The 17,421-nt window shown below is 33.4% G+C and overlaps 2 protein-coding genes across 2 annotated transcripts; one reads left to right on the top strand and one right to left on the bottom strand.

Annotated features, from left to right (window-relative positions):
- On the top strand, positions 263-3,057 carry LOC109360693 (pentatricopeptide repeat-containing protein At3g23020-like). The gene has a single exon (XM_019605750.1). It carries the CDS (start codon positions 361-363, stop codon positions 2,860-2,862), a length of 2,502 nt encoding a protein of 833 aa, XP_019461295.1. The 5' UTR covers positions 263-360; the 3' UTR covers positions 2,863-3,057.
- Positions 3,913-8,843, bottom strand: LOC109360694 (chaperonin CPN60-2, mitochondrial-like). The gene is made up of 18 exons (XM_019605751.1): positions 8,806-8,843; positions 8,538-8,562; positions 8,278-8,409; positions 7,872-8,031; positions 7,477-7,652; positions 7,280-7,375; positions 6,782-6,886; positions 6,560-6,646; positions 6,388-6,477; positions 6,205-6,285; positions 6,043-6,111; positions 5,722-5,799; positions 5,500-5,595; positions 5,306-5,405; positions 5,124-5,227; positions 4,759-4,864; positions 4,517-4,595; positions 3,913-4,287 (listed from the first exon to the last, which is right to left on the bottom strand). Exons 1-18 carry the CDS (start codon positions 8,841-8,843, stop codon positions 4,191-4,193), a joined length of 1,719 nt encoding a protein of 572 aa, XP_019461296.1. The 3' UTR covers positions 3,913-4,190.

The following is a 17,421-nucleotide window of genomic DNA, read 5'->3' on the forward strand; positions in this document are numbered from 1 at the left end:
GTGTCATTTATTTATATTTTGCGGTTGTTAAGTGATACTCTTGGATTCATATATGTTTTGTAATTTAAACTTTGAATTTGTTAAAGACTTTTGATTGTTCATGTGAATTTTGAGTAGATTATGAATATGGATTATAAACTTTTGAAATTTTTTGTGTTATATATATATATAAGTAGGTATATTCGGTTTAATTACTGAACCACCGGTTAAAATCACTGTACATCTTGATCGATTTGATAACCGGTACATGTTTAACAACATTAGTCTTATATCATCCTAATATTTAGTAACATCAAATCAAATTTTGCTTTTATTGCCATTTCCCTCTCTTCTTCCTTCTCCCTGTTTCTATTGACAGAAATGTTTGTGACGCTACAACTCTTGCACACTACAACATATTTCCACACACCGGTTTTCACGAGCGCTAATGGAAACACATATCCACTTACTGTTTCAATTTCACTTTCCCCATCAGACAAACCTGAACAAGTTTCTCACAGAACCACCAGACCCAGAGACCATATAAGAAGAGATAATCGCTTTAACAAAGATACCCAGTTGAAGAAACAGAGTTTAGAGAAGATTCCAGATGATGGGGTTCTAAAAAAAAGCAAACTTGGTCATGAATCCAAGGTGCACACCAACTGTTCGATGAAATGGGCGTCTTATGGTGGAAGCATTCCCGCTATGCTGAAAGCTTTGGATACGGTTCCGGATGTGGGTGAAGCGTTGCGGCCTTGGGATGGTAGGATTAGCAACAAAGAAAGGAGTATAATTTTGAAGGAGCAGAGAAGGTGGGATAGAGCTTTGGAGATATTTGAGTGGTTCAAGAAGAATGACTATGAATTGAATGTGATTCATTATAATATTATGATCAGGATGCTTGGGAGAGTGAGGAAGTGGGACCACGTCGAGAGTTTGTGGAATGATATGAATGCGAGAGGGATTGCCGCGACGAATTCTACGTATGGAACTTTGATTGATGTTTATAGCAAAGGTGGGCTTAAAGAAGATGCATTTTTTTGGCTTGAGAGGATGCTTGGACAAGGGATGGAGCCTGATGAAATCACCATGGTGATTGTAGTTCAATTGTACAAGAAAGTTGGAGAGTTTCAGAAAGCGGAATCGTTTTTCAAGAAGTGGAAGTTAGGTAAACCTCTGAGGCCAAATAATAAGAATCTGGCTTCAGCAGAATTGAATGAGAGAGTTTCACATAAAGATGCTTCTTTGAGCTCACATACATATAATACGTTGATTGACACTTATGGAAAGGCCGGTCAACTTAAAGAAGCATCTGAAACTTTTCATAAGATGCTTCAACAAGGTATAAAGCCAACCACAGTAACATTCAATACCATGATTCATATTTGTGGAAACCATGACCAACTGGATGAAGTAAGCTCGCTTCTGAAAAAGATGGAAGAGCTTCAATGCTCACCTAATACAAGGACATTTAATATTCTCATTTCTCTCCATACTAAGCATAATGATGTAGATATGGCAACAAAGTATTTTAGAAGGATGAAGGAGGCCTGCGTTGAGCCTGATCTTGTGAGTTACCGTACCCTCTTGTATGCATACTCAATAAGGAAAATGGTTCATGAAGCTGAAGAGCTTATATCAGAGTTGGACGAGAGGGGCCTTGAAGTTGATGAATTCACACAATCTGCTTTGACTAGGATGTACATAGAAGCTGGAATGCTTGAAAAATCCTTGTTATGGTTTCGGAGGTTTCATCTAGCTGGCAATATGACATCTGAGTGCTACGCTGCCAACATTGATGCATATGGGGAGCATGGTTATACTTCGGAAGCCGAGAAGGTCTTCAATTGGTGCCAAGAAAGGAAGAAACTCAGTGTCCTTGAGTTCAATGTGATGATTAAAGCTTATGGTATAGGAAACTGCTATGATAAAGCATGTGAATTGTTTGATAGTATGGAGAAACACGGTGTAGTTGCAGACAGATGCAGCTATGGTTCGCTCATACAAATTTTGGTCAGTGCTGACAAACCCCATGTTGCCAAACCTTATATGCAAAAAATGCAGGAGGCCGGATTAGTGAGTGATTGTGTCCTATATTGTGCCATGATTTCGAGCTTTGCAAAATTAGGCCAATTGGAAATGGCAGAAGAAACATACAAGGAAATGATTATACATGGTGTGCAGCCTGATGTTATAGTTTATGGGGTATTGATTAATGCTTTTGCTGATGTTGGAAGGGTTGAAGAAGCCGTGAATTATGTTGATGAAATGAAAAGAGTTGGTTTGCCAGGGAATACAGTTATATATAATACATTGATCAAGTTGTATACAAAAGTTGGAGACCTGAAAATCGCACAAGAAACATACAAGTTACTTCAATCATCAGAAGAAGGTCCTGCTGTATATTCTTCTAATTGTATGATTGATCTTTTTACCAAGCGATCTATGGTTGACGAAGCAAAAGAGATATTTGAGACCTTGAAGAAAACCGGAGCTGCAAATGAGTTTACATATTCAATGATGCTGGGTTTGTACAAGAAAATCGAGAGGTTTGATGAAGCCCTTCAAATTGCAAAGCAAATGAGAAAAATGGGACTCTTGAAAGATGTATTAAGTTATAATAATGTGCTTGACCTGTATGCTATGGCTGGGAGACCCAAGGAAGCCATAGAAACTCTCAAAGAAATGGTGAAAGATGACATTAAACCCTATAATAGCAGTCTTAAATCACTTGGAATACTTTTGCTGAGATATGGAGTATCACGGCAGGCGATTTGCAAACTGGAAGTACTGATGAAAAAGGATTCTTCCAATGGTTTGCAGGCATGGATTTCAACACTCTCAAGTTTGTTTGAAGTAGATGATTATGGTAATGAATAGATGTATCTCTGCAACTTGTTTTCAATGGCCATGCTTACTTAGGCATGCAAAGTTTGATGGGACAAGGTAGAGAAGTAGGAATGTAATGTAAAAGAGTTGAGCTATTTGTAAATCATTTGAGTTTGACTCATTAAATAGTTGATCAAGCTTATTTATTTAGCTAAGCAAAAGGCTCAAGCTTGAAGTTATACTCAATTATTTACATGAGTCAAGCTCAAGTTTTGTAAGCTTGAAATTAATAGCTGACAAATAGCTCATGTATGTGTATATTATATAGAGTAATGACTAGACATTATGAATCATCTATGTAATAAATGATGAATGGAAAATTATGTTACTACTTCTAGCCCTTTCCTTGTTTTTAATTGTACTCTTCAACAACAATATTGGTTTTTAGAGTCTCTATAATGTAATTATGGTATAACCATGATGTACCCACAATTAGGGTCACCATAATGTAAGCAATTACAATTTAAAATATTATTCTAGCATAAAAATGTTTATTTAATATTAAATAAACCTAAATAATGAAGAAATTTGTTAAAAAAATATAAAATCAAGAATAGACCACATTTAAGTTCTATGCAAGCTAAACTCAAATTTTAAGTTGAATTCATTTAAATGATTATGTGACATCTGATTATTCACAAATCATGGTGTTTGATTTACCATTACCTGATTATAACTCTGACAAGCACATCAATTTATACTACATTTTGTTTGTCAGCTCTTAATGGGATAAACTTATAAACCATCCTTCACTTTGTCAATAAAAGTTGATTAATTTTACCTCATAATATAAGAATGCTCTGAACATGAGAATCTCATTTACAAGTAATAATCTATAAATACTTCAGACACAAGTAAACCTGAAGACTCAACTTACCTGAACTGTTATTTAGGAATCGTCTTCAATTTAAACTACGGTCTTTTAAATGCGTTTACAATATAACTGAATTATATTCTTTTATCAAGTTCTTATAGAAAGGTTACTATTGAACCGTTAAAAGACTACTATTTATACTATTTGCAAATATTCGTAATTTAAAAGATCCACATCTACTAACCCATGAAGGTATCCAAATTGAAACATTGAACTTTATAGAAGAATGAAGTTTAAGGTACACTTTAACCCCTTACATAGTTTCACTTAGGAACAATGTCTTATAAATGAGAAGGTAAAAAATTATTCCAAGTAACATAAATGTGACCATTGCAACAACAATCACCAATTTTCCTAACTACGTCATTGATCTCTGACTATGTTACATGAATGCCTTCTGATAAATGAGAATAAAAAGGCTACAGTGGTAGTGAAGTAATGCCCTCTAATAATCCATGCCACCACCCAATGCAGAAGCATCTCCATCATCCTTTGGGAGTTCAGACACAACAGCTTCAGTTGTTGTCATCAAAGATGATACACTGCACAAAAATATTGATAAGCAATAGGTATATATATATGCACTACTAGTGTAAAGATTTATATAGAATCAGTACATCATTCCCCATTGCAGAATCAATGATGATTAAACATGAAGGGTGGATGATGCAACGATAATGTATAAACTCATACACTGTTAGTGTATACATTTTTTTCATATATATAATAAACATACCAAATAATATCGATGAAAATTTCTTAATATCATACCTGGCTGCATCAACCAAAGCAGTCCTGATAACCTTCAATGGATCAATGATTCCAGCTTTAATCATATCAACATATTCACCTAATTGTGAAATAGGCAAAAAATTCCTCAGAATAAGTATAAATATAATGCAAGAGTCTTATCTTTCAACATTAAAGTAAACAACAACAACCAAGTTTTTATCCTACTAGGTGGGATCGGATAAAGTAAACATTGCTAGGAAAAGAAAACAAGGAACACTGACCTTTAGCTGCATCGTATCCAATGTCGGGGTCATTCAGTTCCAATAGTTTGCCAACGACAACAGCACCCTCGACTCCTGCATTTGAGGCAATTGTGTACACGGGTGTCTGCATTGCATTGTTTGTTAAACCAGGCAGTAAGAGTGAGCAGCTAAAATTATAATTTTATGTTAAGCTACATTATATATTTATATCTTAAAGCAAATCCAGTTCAAAATATTGAAAACTGGGGCCTGAAATGAATCAGTAAGTGAGGAAAAAGAAAAACATATGTACTACATATTTACAGGTTTTCCCAAGTGCCAAAAGCAAAATGCTAAGCATAATCAAAACCAAAAACCAGCATAAGTACAAATAAGACACTAACCTTTAAAGCATTTTGAATAATCTGGACACCAATCTTTTGATCGAAGTTAGCGGTTTGAAGCTTAGACAGTTCGTTGGATGCATAAAGAAGGGCAACACCACCACCTGTGCAAAACATAATATGTCAGATCTGATTATGGTGTGTGAATCTAAGCATAAAACTGTCAGTCCAAATAACTTTACCTGGTACTATGCCCTCCTCTACAGCTGCCTTAGTTGCATTTAATGCATCGGTCACTCTATCCTTCTTTTCACTAACTTCAGCCTCACTGGCTCCTCCAATCTGCAAAAGGAAGTTTCGGATGTCATTAGAGAACCTTGAGACGATTAACAAGTAAAAAACCATTCATAAGTGAAATAAACTTAAATCAGCATACCTTAAGCACTGCAACACCCCCAGAAAGCTTGGCTAATCTTTCCTGTAGCTTTTCCTTGTCATAATCCGAAGTGCTATTTTCAATTGCTGATCTAATCTGTTTGCCACAATTCATCACAAGAAACACATTAGAAACAGTAATAACAATCTGACAAATCACTGCATGAAAAGAGAATAGACCAACAATGGAATAGAAATCTAGTGAGGGATTCACTCAAACCACCTGCTCAGCTCTTTCCTCAATCGCTTTCTTGTCACCAGCTCCGTCAAGAATGACAGTGTCATCTTTAGAAATTGTTATCTGGAACATTAAGAACCTTAGTTATTTATTTTCCCAAATCAACTTAGTTATTTGTCCAAAACATCTAACCGTTATATTAGATAACAATGCGACAAACAAAAGAAAATTCATTTTTAGCTAAAACGACAGTGCTCTAGGGACATGCAATCTGCATCGTCTACCAGAAGAACTGTCCAATCATGAACATTAACCACAGAAATCTACCAAAACGAATGTGAATTCAAATGCTATCTACAAGGTTACCTTTTTGCTAGTGCCAAGCATACTCAGATCCACTTTCTCAAGATTCATGCCAAGCTCTTCAGTGATAAGCTAAAAGGATAAAGAAAATGCATCACTCACGGGTTTGTAAGATAGCATTTGGAGTATTAGTGCTAGTAGCCACGTAGGGAATAGAAAACTTACTTCACCTCCTGTAAGAACTGCAAGATCCTGGAGAGCAGATTTCCTATTTTCACCAAAACCAGGGGCTTTAATAGCACAAACCTACGGCAATGCAACGAAACCACATCAAATAAACATAACCAAGAATCCAAAATTTAAGGTGAAACAACCTAGAAAGTTAATGTAAAGATTGAGATAACAAACCTTGATTCCAGCACGAAGCTTATTTAGAATAAGAGTTGCAAGGGCATCACTTTCCACATCCTCAGCGACAATCAATAAAGGTCTTTGTCTCTGTTGATGAGAAAGTGTCAGTCAATATCAATATTTTAATTTTTAAAAGTCAATGTAAAATGAAGCAAATAACATTGCTAACCTTCAAAGCCAACTCTAATATTTTAACGATAGCATTAATACTTGAGATTTTCTTTTCATGGATTAGAATGAGAGGATCCTCAAGTTCCTGGAGACACAAACAATACATGGTTAGAAAAATATATCAAAATAATAAAAGAGTGGCTCATTACGAAGGTATTATTTACAGTATTCTACCCAAATTTATAGTTATGTGAAATAGAGAGGTAGAAATAGAACATACACATTTCTGATTTTTCTGGTTTGTTATGAAATATGGAGAAATGTAGCCCCTGTCAAGCTTCATTCCTTCTACTACTTCTAGCTCATTATATAAAGTCTTGCCATCCTGAAATAGTTTATAAGTTATGTCACAGAAAATCCAGAAATGCATGGTATAACTGCATAAACATTCAAATCACGGACTACCCCCCATTGGAGGAAGGATAAAGGCTAAAAAATAGATGGCTATGATGGAAATTAAAACCATGAAGGAATAGTGAAGCAAAATAAAAAGCAAATGAGATATTACATCATACCACATTTAAAGGACAGAAAAATACAAAAAATAACCCACGACAATAAAGTAAAACGGTAGACGTCATGTACACCAACCTTACCACCACAACCTTCCAAGGTTTGAACCCATGAACTTCACAAGGCAATCAACAATACTGTTGCACTAAGACTCACCATCGCCAATAAAATAAAATGATCACAAGATGAGCATACAAGAACTTACTGAGATTGTAATTACGCCCTCTTTGCCAACTTTCTCCATAGCTTTTGCAATTAACTCACCGATTTCTCTCTCCCCATTAGCTGATATTGTCCCAACCTATTGTTGCAAATTTAAAAATAGAAAGTCCAGTTAAAACTCAACCCTTGCTGCTATAACCTGCAATATGACAATAGCTCTATCAAAATTAATCCACAAACCTGTGCTATTTCTTCAGAGGTGCTAATCATCCGTGCTCTGCTTTTAAGACTTGTTACCACAGCATCAACAGCCAAATTTATACCACGCCTCAGGTCCATTGCATTCATTCCAGCTGCAACTGACTTACACCCTTCCGCAAATATTGCCCGGGTAAGAACTGTAGCACATGTGGTTCCTGCCAAAATTTAGATTGCTCTATTAATATTCAGTCATAGTGACAACCTCATCAAAATATTTGCACAATGCCAACATGTCACATATAACAGTATTTAATATCTAACATTTGTAGCATGTTGAAGGAATATCAAAGAACCATACAATTTAGCATTTCTTCCATAACAAATAGCCAATGGGGAAGATTAACTACAAAGAATTTACGAATATAACAGCTTACCATCACCAGCCACATCATTGGTAGCATTTGCAACCTGCTTTACAAGACTAGCACCAATATTCTTGACCTTATTCTTGAATTCGATGCTCTTTGCAACAGTTACTCCATCCTTTGTAACTTTAGGAGCACCAAAACTTTGCTCGATCACCACATTACGCCCCTTAAAACAGAAGTAACAGAATATCAACAATCATGCACAACATCATTTTAATTATGTTACTAATTACTACAATTGATGCCTTTCAATTCTACATCAAAAAGTCATGCTTTTCCAATAGAAGAAATGTTGATGGAATAAAAAAGTGGATCATTAATCATGTGAAGTTTCATTTTCAGTAAATAAAGTGGATTGATTACCACAAAGCAAATACAAATTAACAAGTAAATAAACTATTTGAACAATTACCTTAGGACCCATGGTTACTTTGACAGCATCAGCAAGCTCTTCAACACCCTTCAGCATCAGAGCCCGAGCCTCCACGCCGAATTTAATATCTTTGGCAGCATAATTCCTGCTCCAACTCACCCTGCTTCCAATCTATATAATTCAACAACAAATGAAAACCCATAAATGAGAAAATAGAAAAGATGAATAAAAAGGATCATTAATCTCAAAACATATTCAATAGAAAAACAAATAAGTGTTATCAAAGAAATAGGGTTGACCTGTTGACTACTGCTCCTAGCAATCCTGAAACAAAAAGAACAATAATTTAGAGTCAGAACTCAGAACCATTCAAGCATACACATATATTCAATCAACATGGCAGGATCTGGTTATGAACCAACATATAAAACATGAAAAAGTAACAATTTTGATCTATTTAGAAGCATTTTCACATTGACCCAGAAGAAGAATTTCATAAAAAAGTAGAACATGAAGTGATATGAAGGGTAGATCAAAAGTGGGGTAATGTTATAGATTGTTTTTTACCGAGCTTTGGAGGCAAGGGAAGTGGCAAAACGGTACATGATGAAGTGGATTGAGAGTAATGGATGAAAGGGAATTGAGAAACACAATGAGTTGAACAAATTGCAGGCAAAAACTGATGATGGGTTACTTTTCAAGGGAAGCTATGAAAAGAGAAGGGTCTAGAAGAAACAGGTTTTAGGGTTTTGGGTTTTATGGTCAACAAGTTTGAGGTTTTCACTTCAGTTTTCACCTTTCGTTTTTACTTAGATTTTATGTTTGGAAAAGAGGTGTGATTTTTCTCCTCACATTTTTTTATTTTGGGCCCAAATGTTTTTTAAAATCCAATAATATTTTCTATCATTTTCCTTCCTCTTCTAATGAGATAAGGTTATGGGGTACACATATACTGTCCCACATTTAGTGTTATTTTATGTGTTATAATTTTTTGATTGGTTGAAAAAATATATTTAAGTCAAAATTTAATTTTAAAGTATTTTTTGATCATTTATAGTTTATGACATATGTAATGACATTGATTACGTGACAATAAATGTGCTCCCCTATAGGGATGGCTATAGGTGCACGCGAGCATAGATAATATTTTCTCATTTCCAAGCTTTTTAATTATATATTTATATATTTTATAATAATTAATATGTAAAAATAATTATTACATGAATAATATGATATTTATATGATAAATTCATGATCATAACTAAATAAGTATAATTTATTATGAAATAAATTATATGATATATAATCTTAAAATAATAATAAAAAATTAATTAAAAACTAAATTTGTAAATCATTAAACTCATTTCCATCTATTAACTGTTATTGTGGATACTCATTGTGGGTATTTTTATGGGTACTCATGGGTCAGACTTTTTGACATTCTTATACTATACCTAATGGTGGAAACTGAGCATGTCAAATTTTGCCTTAAACAGATCGAGCATATATAACATATAGGAGCTTGAGTTTGACTTGTTAGTCTGTTTTTAAAAAAAAAATTAAAGTCTAAGCATGGCGTGTTAAAAAGTCTGGTCTGACCTGTTAGCATGTTTAAATGCCTAATATACCATGCGGTCATTAAATAAGCCATCATATCTGTATTTGAACATGCTTAATATGTCTACTTTTGACTAGACTCATCTACCTCTAATAATTAAAATATATTTTTGTATTTATATTTAAATTACGTATATAATAATATTACTTATATTAAAATAGTATAATTTCAATACTATTATATAATATAACTAAATAGGCCGATTTGTTAGGTTTAATAGGTCATTCAGTTGGCCCAAAGTCTGATTTGTTTAGCTAAATAGGTTTTTTAAAAATATGTGTCCGACTTATTCACACAAAATCTAACATGACCTAGCCTATTATAAGTTAGGTAATAAGCCCTGATAGGCGACCTAGCTTCTTTCTAGCCTTAACTATGCTATATACTTCATTTAGTAAACACAAATCTCATAAACAACTACATTGGTATAAGAATATTAATCCCAGATAAACGTACAATTATTTATATAGAAATGAATTAATTTATTGTCCATAAGATAAAATGTAATGTATTAATTTATCATAACAAATTAATTTATATCTAAACGGATTAGTTTATCATAACAAAATTACATAATTTTGACACTAATGTATTATAATGTATATTTATTTTAAAAATTTGTAAATTGCAATAATTAATTGTCGTATAAAGTCATGGATCAGTAAGTGTGTTTTTTAATCCAAAATTGATCCACATCCTCTAAAAAGCATGGCCTATATTTGGGATGAGGAGGATCCACTTTCTATTAAGTGCTTTAAACTTACTTCCCATCCTAGCCATTAACTATAGAGAAAATCTAATGATTTTAATTAATGAGTAGATATAAACAATTAGATATCCATGAAATTAATGACTAGGATGATAAGCAAGTTTAAAAAAACTTATTCTTAAAGTAAGTGATCCTCACTCATTTGAGATATTACATTATTCTTTTCCCGAGAAGCATAGTTGCCTATGACATGCTTTTGCTCCTACCTTCTTTGTCCTAATTAGTCATCTACCATGTGGTATCTTTTGTTCTATAAAATGTATGACTCTATACTATTTATTATAATTGGTTGAAAAAAATTGAAGTTAAAATTTAAAATTAAGTTTTTTTGGCTAATTAAAGTTTTTTTTCTGACTAAAATAAAGTGTACGACTCTATATGTTAATTATTATAATTTTTGCTTCACATTTTGACCCTTCATAATTTAAAATTTTTATACATACCATAAATTAGTGTTAGAATACCAACAAGACGTTGGTATAGTGATGTAAGGTCTGACTAAATTCCCAAGGTTGAGAGTTCGATTCTTGTAATCAACACTTGTTAGGAGAGACAACCACGAACCTCGAAAGAGATTAGTTTCTCACCCAAAAAAGCAGGAGATATGGTAGGATGCACATTTGTTGTCTCACTGTTTTGTGTTACTCCATGTGCCAAGAGGTATGATTGACCAAAAAATATTTAATGATTACAATTTTAACTTAAATAATTTTTTTTCAATCAATCAAAGGTGGTGATACATGGAGTGATACAAAAAGTTGGACAACAAATATGCTCATGTAACGAAAAACTAGTGTTAGAATGCATTTTTAGATTTAGATGAGTATTTATTTGAATATAGTTTTTTATTCAAACAAATATCTTTCAAAATGTATTTTTTAGAGACATGACGAGTTTTTATATGAAAAAAACTAAGGTCCAGAATTAAAAACACAAGATCCAAAAGAACATCTCCAAGGAAAAATCAATTTTTCATCTGTCCACATAAGAGACGTATGTAGTTTTTTATTTTATTTTATATATTTATCACTTGGACGAAGTCAAATCATAAAACCTAAGCATGATTACAAATATATTTGATAGTGAAATTTGAACTTAAATTTTGTGAATTATACCTGATTCTTTATCAACATCAATACTCGTTGGTAACTGAGGCAATTATTTTTATTTTAATAATCTTTTTTTATACGTAATTTTTTTAAACTGGGAGGAGGAAAATAATAAACATATAGCCACCCCGAATTTGGACCCATATTTTCAAGCTTATCAAGCGAGAACTATTGAGTAAATCTAATCTAATAATATATATAAAATTGGTATAAACTTTACAAAGGAAAACATATTCTTTACAAATTACAAACGAGAACTATTTCTTTTAGACCATGATTTTTAATATAAGGATTAAATAACAAATCAACACTTAACGAAAGAGACAATTCAAAATAATCTGTTTTAGGGAGGACAAACAATTTATTTCAAGAACTAAAAACAAAAGTATAATATTTACAATAATTGCAAACATGTTCCAAACAGTATGTTATTAGAATATTTCATGATTGTTGAAATACATCAATAATAGGATCTTGAATGTCATGATTCTCACACATAATATAAAACAAAGATACAAAATTATATCTAAATCCATATTCTCTTGTCTTTTCTTTTTGTATGTCTTTTGAGAGAGATTTTGTTATGATAATTTTCCTCAATCAAATCTTAAATTTATTTTGGGATATTCGTTTTCTCTCTGATGGGGAGATGTGAAAACTATTTGTGATTGAGTGTCTTGGGAACTATAATCGTTCCTTATGTGTTAACTTATATGTTCCCTTATCTCCTATAGGCTAATTGTTTGAGTATCTACTCATTAAGCTCATATTCGCTATCAGTTTCAGAAGTCTTATAGGTTGTTAGTAATTATATCACTTGTTTTGTAACCCAAAATAAATAGTCGATATAATTGTATTAAATAATGATCCACACCTTAATTAGAAATTATGAATTTCTAACAATCTCCCACTTGGGCTTCATATTTTCTGTGAAACAATTATATCACATATTCTTTAGGTGCACATCCACATGCTATTTATATTTAGACTTATGCTTAATACAATCTAGTTCATCTCATATATCAACTATGAAACAACCCCGACCTTCATCACATTCAAGCGTGACTCGACCACGATGATCACCATACTGATAAACAAAATAACATAGATCAAATATGGATGAGTGATATGGAAATTTCATGCAATGTGATCTCAAACATGTCATTTCCAAATGATATTTCTTTATTCTTTAGTGAGATCAATCCAAAATATTTAACTGCAACACAATAGTTACTATACACACGTTCAAAACAGAACAATAAATCATCAACTTTATTATGCATAAAAAACTATATAACATCCATAGTAAATCATCAAATCATATATACTTTCACTGAACTAAAGTATTCTACACGAAATCTTGGTGATCTTCTCTATCTAATGAATGGGGAGTCCATTTTGAAATCGTTCGTCCTTCACCCCCCGAGTATATGCTTCAATAGGAATCACACATGGGTAGATTGGGAAGGTAAGGCGCACTTAGGCAGTTACTGAAGCTTCTTATCTCTCAGTAGCGTACCAAGAGGTTTTGTAGCAATTGTGCCCGGTTGGAAGAGAAGCGGATTAACTGATTGATGGTACTAAAGATGATTACCCGGGAGGAAAAGCTGTTAGACTTAGACTCGTGCTTTGTCACCGGAACTAATGCGGATAGAGTTGAAAAAAAAACTCCTAGAATCGCAACTTAAGTTGCTAAGCTATAAGAGGTTAACGCTGGTACCATAGTGAATCAATTGTGTGTGTGCCCGGGAGACAAGTAAGGTATAGACTAGAGAGCAACACTCATATGAGCAACATGCTCATGAAAGACTTTAGGTACCAAACCCTTAGTCACTGAATCATCTAGCATAAAATTTGTCCATATATATTCTATGGAAATTTGTCCATTTTGAACACTTTCTTTAACAACTAGAAATTTGATGTCAATAAATTTTAACTTTGTAGAACTCCTATTATTGTTTGAGTAAAGAATCACAGATTTGTTGTCATAATAAATTCTAGTGGTCTTTCAATACCATCGACTATATGTAAGCCAATGACAAAATTCCATAACCATATGTCATGGTCTGATGTTTCAAAACAAGCCATGAACTCCACAACCATGGTTGAAGGATCAATAAGCATATGTTTTGCTGACTTTCAAGAGATAGCACCTCCAACCAATATAAACACATATCCAAATGTGGAGTGTATGTTGTCAAGACATCCAGCAAAATCGGAGTCATAATACTCATTGATGTCTAAATTCTCAGACCATCGATAAGTAAGCATGTACTCCTTTGTTCTCTTCAAGTAACACATGATACGTTTCCAATGATGCATTCTAGGATTACTCAAATATCTTTCCAAAACTCACATGACAAATGCTATGTCGGGACATATGTAAATTTGAGCATACATTAGACTTCCAACTGTAGATGCATACGAAATCTTTTGCATCTCGTATTTTTCAAGGTTATTTTTTGGGCACTATTCGAGACTAAACTTGTCTCCCTTAGCTATACGGGTATCCCATAGTTTACTGTGTTTCATGCCAAATCTATCTAGGACTATATCAATATAACTTTCTTGCGACAACCATAGGATACCTTGAGAACGATCTCTTAGTCTGAATACCTAACACAAAAGAAGATTCCGCAAGATCTTTCATTTCGAAATTCTTGTTAGAAATCTATTGGTCTCATGAAATAGTCTCATATCATTACTAGCAAGTAGTATATCATCGACATATAATACTAGGAATATAAATTTACTCCCACTGAACCTGTGGTACATAATCATCAACTTTATTTGCCTCAAAACCATACGAGGTAATAACTTGATGAAACTTGTGATTTCATTGATGATAAACTTGTTTAAGGCCATAAATGATTTTCTTTAATTTGCATACCATTGACTTTGAGTCAATTTACACAAAGCTTTCTGGTTGCATCATATAGATCATTTCTTTAATGTCACAATTTCGAGACGCAGTCTTAACATCCATCTGATGTAGTTATAAATCAAAATGAGCTACGAGTGCCAATATTATTCTAAAAGAATCCTTCTAAGAAATCGAAGAAAAGGTTTTTTTTATAATCAATGCATTCTTTCTGAGTGTAGCCTTTAGAAACTAAACGAGTTATATATATATATATATATATATATATATATATATATATATCAATATCACCCTTCGAATCTCTCTTGGTTTTAAATATCCATTTACAGCCAATAGTTTTTGCACCTTCAGGTAATTCGACAATTTTCCAAACGTCATTATCATGTATAGACTTCATCTCATCCTTCATGAGTCCAAACATCATTATCATGCATAGATTTCATCTCATCCTTCATGACATCAATTCACTTTTGAGAGTTAGAACTTTTCATAACTTGATAGAAGTTGAATGGATCATCTTCTGTTAACTCGATGTCATCCTCATGTTCTTGAAGAAATACAATATAACCATCAGGAATTGCACTTATCTCTAGTGGATCTCAATAATGACACTTATACTTCTTGAGGTTGTTGAATTTGTTCTATTGGTATTTGAGGGACAACCTCATTGTTGTCTTGGTCTAGAATATTGTTAGAAACAATATTCTGAACATTATCATCTATTACTGAAGTTGTTCCTTGAATGGTAATAGGCACAAAACTTGTTCACCATCGGTGACATGTTCTTCCTCAAAGACAACATTCTTTATGTTCTCTTCCTTCCCAAAATCAACTTCCTCTAGTCTTGCTTTTCCCGTCTCAAAAAAAAATCTTGAAGTGAGGTCATAAAATTTATAGCCCTGAGAGCATTTAAGATAGCCAACAAAATATCAGCTAATTGTTCTTGAGTCTACTTTCCTTTCATGCAGCCTATAAGACCGTGCCTCAGCTGGACAACCCCAGATGTGCAAGTGTGTTAAGCTTGGTCTTTTATTAGTCCAAAGCTCATACGAGGTTTTGTTAACTACTTTACTTGACATCCTATTAAGGATGGAAACTTCGGTCTTTAAAGCTTCCCCCCAAAGAGACTTTAGTAAGGAAGAATGACTAATCATACTTCTCACCATATCCTTAATAGTTCAGCTTTGTCATTCAGCGACACTATTCATACTAGGTTTTCTTAACATAGTGTATTGCGGAACAATTCCACTTTCTCTAAGGAAAAGTGCAAATGACCCTAGACGTTATTCTCCTGATCTATCATATATGCCATAGTATTCCCCACCACATACATATTTGACAACCTTAATTTTCTTTCCAAGTTGAAGTTCAACTTTAGCCTCAAAGGACTTGAAAACATCAAGGATTGGGACTTCTCATGTATATGATATTGGTAGCCGTACCTAGAGTAATCGTCTATGAACGTATAAAATAATATTGTTCATTCCAAGAAGCCATAGGGAAAGGACCAAATATATCCGTATGTATTAGTTCTAAGACATCTTTAGCTCTTTCAGCACCTAATTTCGTTTTGTTTGTCTATTTTCCATTTATGCACTCAACACAGACTTCAATGTTTGATAAATCTAAAGGGTAAGAATTTTGTCTAACACAAGTCTTTGTATTCTTTGTTTAAATATATGAGATAAACGCTTGTGTCATAAGATGGTTGAATTCTCTTTCAATTTTAGTTTTGTGCAACATGAGTTCGTTTGTAGTGATCAAACATATACATATTATCAATTAAAAAACCATAACCAACAATATTTGAATTTTGATAGAGACTAACTTTATTATTTCCAAAAGAACAAGAAAAACTAAAGTTGTCCAAGCTAGAAATACTAATTAGATTCCGCCTAAAAGATTGTACAACAAATGTCTAAAATAAATCGAATGAAAAAAGTTCTTAAACATAATCTAAATGTTCCAATAGCCTCAACTGCAACCCTTTTTCCATCGTCCACAAAGATGAATCTTTCATCATCACTTGGTTGTTGGCTCCGCAGACAACCCTACATAGTGATAATTATGTAAGTTTATGTAAGTAGTAGTACTGGAATCCACCCACCAAGTATCATTGGGTACAAAAACTAAATTAATTTATGAACAAACAAGACTGAGAAATTTACCCTTCTTAACACACTATGAGGCATATTTAAGACACTCTTTCTTCATGTGTCCTTGTTTCTTATAGAAGTACTAGGTAAATTTCTCATCACTCTCGAGTTTCTTTTGTTAAGAAGGCCATTTCGCATTGCCTTTATTGCTCTTTCTTTTCTTATTTTGAGGGGTCATAGCCAAGTGAGCACTTCCAGTCTTATCTCTCTTCCTCTTGCTCACAGTGAGATATAAGCTCGTTGAGGGACCATTTGTCCTTTTGAGTGTTATAACTCACTTTGAATTGCCCAAAGTGTGCAAGAAGCGAGATCAAAACCAAGTGCATGTGCAAGTTATCATCAAGCTCTAACTTAAGTGACTTGAGTTTTGATGTGAGATTAGACATCTCCATAATGTACCCCTTTATGTTCCCTTTGCCTTTATACTTCATGGAGATGGGTTTAGCCAAAAGACTGCTCATCTACGCCTTTTCATTTTTGGCAAAGAATTGTTCTATTCCTTCAAGGAACTTCTTTGCACTTTGACCCTTAGAAATAGAGCCCCGAAACACATATGGAATAGAGTGTTTGATGATCATCAGGTACATTTGGTTAGAGCATTCTCACTTTTCAATTTTAACCTCATCGAGGTTTTTCGCAGTAGAAATGGA

This window comes from Lupinus angustifolius, chromosome LG11, assembly GCF_001865875.1.
Source record: "Lupinus angustifolius cultivar Tanjil chromosome LG11, LupAngTanjil_v1.0, whole genome shotgun sequence".
Taxonomy (NCBI): Eukaryota; Viridiplantae; Streptophyta; class Magnoliopsida; order Fabales; family Fabaceae; genus Lupinus; species Lupinus angustifolius.